This window comes from Olea europaea, unplaced genomic scaffold (genome assembly GCF_002742605.1).
Source record: "Olea europaea var. sylvestris unplaced genomic scaffold, O_europaea_v1 scaffold349, whole genome shotgun sequence".
Classification (NCBI taxonomy): Eukaryota; Viridiplantae; Streptophyta; class Magnoliopsida; order Lamiales; family Oleaceae; genus Olea; species Olea europaea.
In genome coordinates, this window is record NW_019254008.1 from 172699 (window position 1) to 180617 (window position 7919).

At 29.6% G+C, this 7919-nt stretch overlaps 1 protein-coding gene across 1 annotated transcript in view; it reads left to right on the forward strand.

Moving 5' to 3' along the window:
• The first annotated feature begins 433 nt into the window (after positions 1-433).
• The window catches only part of LOC111386271 (transcription factor MYB52-like), a 9012-nt gene continuing 1526 nt past the window's right edge, over positions 434-7919 (forward strand). Inside the window, exons 1-2 of the mRNA XM_023010734.1 lie at positions 434-482; positions 737-874. Of these exons, the coding sequence (XP_022866502.1) occupies positions 434-482; positions 737-874 (187 nt within the window). The remainder of the gene's footprint in view (positions 483-736; positions 875-7919) is intronic.

Genomic DNA, 7919 nt, shown 5'->3' on the forward strand with positions numbered 1-7919 from the left:
TTAATGTAATGGAGTTTGTAGATGACATATACAAGAAGGAGGCATACCTCGCAACTTATACTCCATCTATTTCCCCCATCACAGGTCCGGACTCATGGCCTAACCTAGGTCTCAAGCCCCTCGATCCACCATTATACACAAAAAGAGCTGGAAGGCCAAGAAAAAGCAGAAGAAAAGAGCCGAATGAAGCTTCTTCAAGTCAAGCGAAGAGGTTTAGAAAGTCTTCACGCAATGTAAATACTTCGGAGACAACTACAACAGCCACGTCAAGTCCAAGGAAGAGAGCGGGGTTGATAATGACATGCAGGAAATGTGGTGAACGAGGACACAATAGTAGGGGCTGCAGAAGGGCACCACCACCAGCACCAAATTAGTATTGCCAGATGAAATTTTTTTGCTTTTGGTTTAATGAATCACTGCACATGAATTGTATATGGTTTGGTTCATTCACTACCATAGTAATAGCTGTAGAATGCTGAATTGTATATGTTTTTGTTGATATTTTTGAACAGCTGGACAGAGATAGGCACCTTCTGATTATGTGACCTTTTCTCTTCTCCAAACTGGATATCCAGAAATGAGCACTCTTTAATTATTGTCTAGTACTCATTTTACTTAGTTTGGTTATTGAGCTTGGTTGTTGAGTGCTGATTTTACTACATTTTGTTATTGAACTTGGATGTTGAGTATTGGTTTTGCTTTGTTCGAACTGGGTGTTGCGGACGTTCAATTGCAGGGATAAGCAGAATTGTATTTGGCTGCAGTTTAGACAGGTTGTTTAGCTCAAAATACGTAGGGACGGTTTGCACAATTTTTAACAAAAGTAGGGATGTTTTGCGCAAAAACATTGTAAAGGTAGGGATGTTTTGCTCAGGTACATTGTAAAGGTAGGGATGTTTTGCGCGAAGATAATATAAAGGTAGGGATTGTTATCACCAATTTAATTTTATGCTAAAATGGGGGAGAAAACACGTTCATATTTCATCATCTTCTCCACTCCATCATATGTATTATCCATTTACAGAATCATACTTTGATTGGCCTTCTCGTAAGCATAAAATAAGGATGGACATCTCATTTTTATTAACCACATATTCATTCTCTTCATATAGCATTCAAAAATGTTTTGAACAATTAGTATTACAGCAGCCATGAATATTTTCTACCAGAAATGCAATAATTCTCACGTCATTTTTCCTAATTTATTGAATGAAATAATATTGTATAAGTTTTTTTTCATGTTACTTTACTTTTTTCTTGAACGTTTGAAGAAGAAAGAGGCGGGAGAGATTACACAGTGAAGAAAATGTTGATGGACGATATTACCCCTGCATTTTAAAAAGAAAAGATCCATTTTATTTGATTTAACGGAACATTTTAACGGTGAATTGACAGAAGGACGTTCTGTGCAAAAAATAGTAAAGGTAGGGACGTTATCCACCAAAAAACTAAAGGTAGGGACGTTATCCACAAAAACCTCCAAAGGTAGGGACGTTTTGTGCTAATCACCCTTATTATAATTATATTTATTTAACTAAAAGTAAGGGTATGTCCTTTATCAAAAGTTTGACATTTTTAACGTTCAACTATATGGAAATTATTCAGAAGAACCAGTTCCGCTCATTAATTGACAGGATAAGGATATTTGCGCCAAAATTTGAAGGTTATGAACTATTACGTAACAACCCTATAAATTGAGACTCGTTTGCACCAATTCCTCTATAAATATATAAACACATTCTCGCTATTCTAATAATCTATTGCCACTTCTATTGAAAAATTCAATATATTGAAAACATTAATTTACTTTAAAAAAATAAAATATTTATATTAAGAAATCAAGATTGTAGGCATGATGCTTTTAGCACATGGCATGCTTTAATATTTGGATGTAAAAGTTTAATTTTAGTTAAGTCCATGTTAGTAAACATTAGCTAGTTAACACAATGATGCATTGTTTGAACTAGAAACTCGTAAATTGTGATATGACTAATTTGACATAGTTTTTAAAAAATCAGAAGCCATTTTTGAGTTAAGTTACTTTTGATTTTGAATAAATTTAAATAATTTTTTAAAAGTACTTTGCCTAACTAGAAAATATTTTAGAAAAAAAAAAATATATATATATACTTGTTTTCATAGTAACACTAAAATGTCCGAGGGTTCACCTAATGCGTACCCAAAAGATAGCGACTGCGAATATCTCGTCATAAAAAAAAAAAAAAAAGAAAATAAAGACTAAGATGGCCACATGATTGTGACATATGATATCATGATGCCAAAAACATTTCAACCACTCCACTCCTTTCAAGTAAAAACGACAATTAAATACAGAGAGGAAAGGTCGGTGAATGGACGTATCCATGTCTAGGGAGTTGAATCAACGCCCAAAACTTAGCTTAATGGCACGTGGTTAGAATGATTAAACGACATTAATCAAGTTTAAGAGATAATTAAAGTTTGGTTAAAAGCATAGACAAGAGTGATGAGCGTGTTTTCGAGTGCTGACATCTCCCTGATGAAAAAACTTTCCTACTTTATTTTCAGTTTGATTTGTAATTCTGAAAAACTACTTCTCCAAATTGAAAAACTGAAAATCACGGATTTGAAATTTTGAAAAACTATTTCTCCAAACAGTAAATTGAAAATCACGTTTGATTTGAAAAACTACTTCTCCAAACAGTAAATTGAAAATCACGTTTGATTTGAAATTCTAAAAAACTACTTTGAAATTTTGAAAAATTACTTCTCCAAACAGTAAATTGAAAATCACGTTTGATTTGAAATTCTGAAAAACTACTTTGAAATTTTGAAAAATTACTTCTCCAAACAGTAAATTGAAAATCACGTTTAAAATCACATTTGATTTGAAATTTTGAAAAACTATTTCTCCAATAGTAAATTGAAAATCAATTTTGAAATTTTGCAAACCATTTTATAACATTTTTATTTCATTAAATATAATTATTCAGTAAAATTTAATAATTTTATTTCGATATATTATCAATTAATATATAGATTCTAAAGTTAGTAAATCTTACAATGTCTTTGCTTGATAGATATTAAAATTTTGATTTTAATATTAATCAAAATTAATAATTAATTTTAACCATATATTTTACAGATTCACAATTTGTAGACTACACATTTCATCAAATTTTATCAAAATCTAATAAAAATTTAATTTTAATCCCTACTAAATATGGACAATATGTTTTTCCCTCTTAAAAAATAAAAATAAATAACAAATTAAGTTGGAAAAATATAGGAAATAAAAAAATTTAATGACTTGAACTATTTTTTTTTTTTACATATTTTAATATAAATAAAGATTTTTGTTTTTTATTTTATTTTAAATATCAGTAAGAGCTTAAACTAGGGTTGGACAAATCTCCCGAACCGAACCCAAACCGAACCGAACCCGACGATTCTTGTCAAATTAAATATCCGAAAAATATAGGAAATAAAAAAATTTAATGACTTGAACTATTTTTTTTTTTTACATATTTTAATATAAATAAAGATTTTTGTTTTTTATTTTATTTTAAATATCAGTAAGAGCTTAAACTAGGGTTGGACAAATCTCCCGAACCGAACCCAAACCGAACCGAACCCGACGATTCTTGTCAAATTAAATATCCGAACGGGTATCTGAATTGAGAACTGACGGGTACGATTCGATTCTCGGTTTTAGACCAAGAACCGAATCTTTCTAATTTTTTTTTATATTGAATAAATTAAAATATTTTAATTTTAATTTTTTCTAAACAAATTAACAATTTATAAATCCAAATTTTTGGCCCAATAATTTGTTTCATTTCTAATTTTTTAACTTTTGGCCAAATTACCCATTTTATTGTCTCATTTCTTAGTCGAACAAGATCCAACTTACTAAATAACCCTAAACACCTACACTAAAGTGCATAACGCTGTTTTGACTCTTGCAGCCTCGCTGACATTCCAAAACCTATACAATCGTTGACTGATGCTGTGACCTCTGATCGAAGCTGTGACCTCCGCCAATCAAAATTTTGATCGTAGCGATCATTTGAATAAGGTAGTCTACTAGTTTCTGACATTTCAAAACCATTGAATGTGTCATTAGTTGTATTCATATAATGTTGTTATAAATGTTAAAAAATTTAATTATAGTACAGAACCGAACGGAACCGAACCCAAACGGTTCCATAATTATATTTGGACCCGACGGTTCCATTTGGTAAATATACGAAAATTTTGATTGAATCAAACCGAATCGACCCACGCCCATCCCTAGCTTGAACTATTCTCTCTCTCTCCCTCTCCCTCTCCCCCCTCCCCTCTCACGGTTTTTTTAGAATTTATTTGTTCTAAAATTTTTATTTATATTTTCTAGTATCTTTAATTTTAAAATTTTTATTTAAATGTTTATTTTATATGTTTTGAGTATTTTCGACATTTTCACTCATTTTCACTGAAAACATTCAAAACGTCAAAATTGTGTTTTGAGTTTTATGTGATAAGTTTAATCTTATTTTGAAAAATATATTTTTCATAAATACCAAATTAAAGAAGTATTTGGTATTCTGCAAAACTGCAAATCAAAAACTCCTTATTCTTTACGCTTAACATAATTTGTCTGTATCAATGTAATATTAGGAGTATCAAACTCGCCGTCTCTCTCATTGGCACAAACAAGTTTATATATCCTCAGTTTAGGTTTCATCTAATTTTCTTAAAATTTTAATTTTAAATTCAAAAAGTAATTCAACAGTATATGTTGTAGAATTCATAATTACTATCCATTTATTAATCATTCATTTCTTGAAAATTAAAATTTTAACAAAATAAAATGAAATCCAAAGAGAGACAGAGAGTATAATCGTTCACTCTGTCATGCACAAGAAGAATTGGTTTAATTAAATTATACAACTATTTGTCCAACACCCATGAATATAACAGCAAAAAAATTAGAAATTAAGTTTAAATTTATTAAGAATAAATATTAATTTGATGCGCCATTGTAATTATTAGAGAGCCCAAATTTAAGACTTTTGATGTAGTGAGTTTGGTACTAAATAAAGTTAAATTTGGTTGATGCATGCCTGTTTATTTCTTTTTCAACAAAGACTGCATCAATGTCTTTTCCAATTGAAAAGTGAGAGATGTAATTGAACTTCACTTTCTTTAGGTGAAAAAAATATTGGATGTTTCCATCAATTTTCACTAAATTTTAATTCGTTATCTTATAATTGGACCCAATATTCGTGTCAAATTTTATCGTTGATGATTATTCTTTCTTGTCTTGTGACTCACGTGATTTCGATTATGATGATATTTTTATCAAATCAATTTTTGGTATTCATTTAGAATAATTGAGACTCTAATTTTAAACATTTCTCGCTAGTCGGTAGTAGAATAAGTCATCAACAAGTATTCATCTTTAAATTCTGAAGTATTTGCACTACTATTTATTTTTTTTTATTTTTTTTCATGTTTCACTCATTTTCGGTATTTGCTACCTCCCAACCATGTCGCTATTGGCTACCCACCTTTGCCACCCTTTTTCCTGCATGCTCCAACCCCGCTGTCCCGCCTCTTTTGTAGACCGGATCGATCAATTCAATTGAAAAACTATTTTTTTAGTCGATTAGTTAGATTTGATCGATTTTTTATAAATAAATTGGCACGACACATAATATATCATTATTTATATAAGTATTTATGATACATAAACACATGAAAATCATATATTATTTTAAATAATTTTAAATTAAATACAAATCCTTTTTGACGTACACTTATAAAATATTGCATTCCGTATGCACAAATATAAAATTTGATAAGTAACAAAAATATTCAACACTGGATAGAAATCATAGCAATGCCAAAATATGCCCAAGCAGAACTTAAAAACCAAGTTCCACGTTCACGTTACAAAGGAGTTGTATATATATATCTCAAATTTCAAATAAGAATTAAATATAAAATGAACGAGAACTACCACAACCTCTTATATTACACGCAAACACAAATTTATGTATTTTCTTCTTCATTTATGACGCGTTTAATAATTATTTAGGCATGTCATGACACACAAGGATAACATCTTGTGCACTCAAAGACATCATCGTATGCACTCGTGGCACGTCATTACAGGGACGTATATACACGAAGGCAACATCATATGTACATTACAGCAAGAGCGTAAACATATGAAGGCAGCCCTGTATACACACAAAGGCAACATCGTATGTACATCATGATAGGTACGTGTGCACATTAAGGCAGCTCCGTGTGCATATCAAGACAACATCTTGTACATGTTATTTCTGGAACGTAGGTACATAAAAATAACACCGTGTGCACATAAAGACGCCATGGTATAGACATCATTTAGGGACGTGGATTAGTAGTACTAAAGAGTATTGAAACATAAAAAACATTTTTTGAAGAGATTTTCTTAAGTAAAAATTGATTTTTTATTATTATTTTTTTTTTTTGGAGAATTCATTATTAAAAATCCTATTGATTTTGAGAAATATTAAAAAAATATTTTTTTGAACGAGCTCTAAATAATATGTAACAAACACGACTTTATTGGTACAGTCAGACGCACGTGTGCGTAACGGAAAGGTGGTGGTTTTGAGCATTGTGGTTCACAAAAGACCAAAATACCAATCCACGAAACTCACCTAAAAAGCATAAAGGTACTCCCATAACATTACAAAAGCAAAAGGTTGTACTTTATACTTTTTCAAACCAAAGCTGTACCCGTTTCTTGTCTTCTTGTGTAACAAATCTGTACGTTACAAAACAAATTAAACAGAATCAAATGCGTTTGAAAAACAAAAGAAAAAAGAAAAAGTGTTTAGGTTGAGAAAATGAATAGCATTATTCTTTTAAAATTATAAGTTGATTAAATTTTATTTTTAACTACATATTTTGTTGGTTCCACAATTTTTATTCATTTTTAATTATATTTTTCATGTTATCCACCAACTTATAATCTCAAAGCACTTTTCAAACATGGACTTAGTACGTTAAATGAATTTTACAAAGAGACAAATAATACCTACGAGCTCATGACCTTGCAGATTAGCATACTTAGCAATTGCTTAATAAAGATTTTTTGATGAGTGATTTTTAGCTGGATGTATAGCATGTTTGACAACCATCCGACAAGATACGATGTTGAAGTCTTCTACTTCAGACATCTTATAAAAAATATAATGAAATTTAACTCAGTGATGAAATTGAAATAAAATGCAAATTTCATCATCTAAAAATGCATACCTTCAAACAATAAGTACCATGATGGCCTAAAAAATGGCAATATTGTCATCACATTTTTTTATATAATTGCACTATATTGTAATCACTTTAAAGGTATATATCCTTTTGTTTATTGCCATGCTTATTACCTCGAAATTTTTTTTTATTCCATTGCATTCTTATCATCAACATTCTATTAATTAGCATATCTCCTTCCGAATGACAGATTATATCCAAAAATGAAGTCAAAATAGCGATAAAAGACTTATCTATCCATTGTAGTTTAAAAAATTATAAAAAACAAAAACGCAACTAAGTTTTTTCCATTTATTTTAAATCAATAAAATAATTAAACGAAAATCGTCAATAGAAAAGCCTTCAATGTTATTAAGGCCCTATTTGGTAGAATTGAAAATCAGATTTTTAGTAAATTTTGATAAAATGTGTGATCAAAATTAATTTTTGACTTTAACACTTTAACTTAAATTAAAATCTGAATTTTAATTTCTATCAGGGGCTATATGGTGGATTTAAAAATAAATAAAAGTAATTTTGATATTAATATAATTACCCTTCAAAAATTTGATAAATTTAACTTAAATTTCAACAAATTTATTAATTGGCTTGTCGACCATACCTTTTCTTTTCTTTTTTTCTTCCCCGCA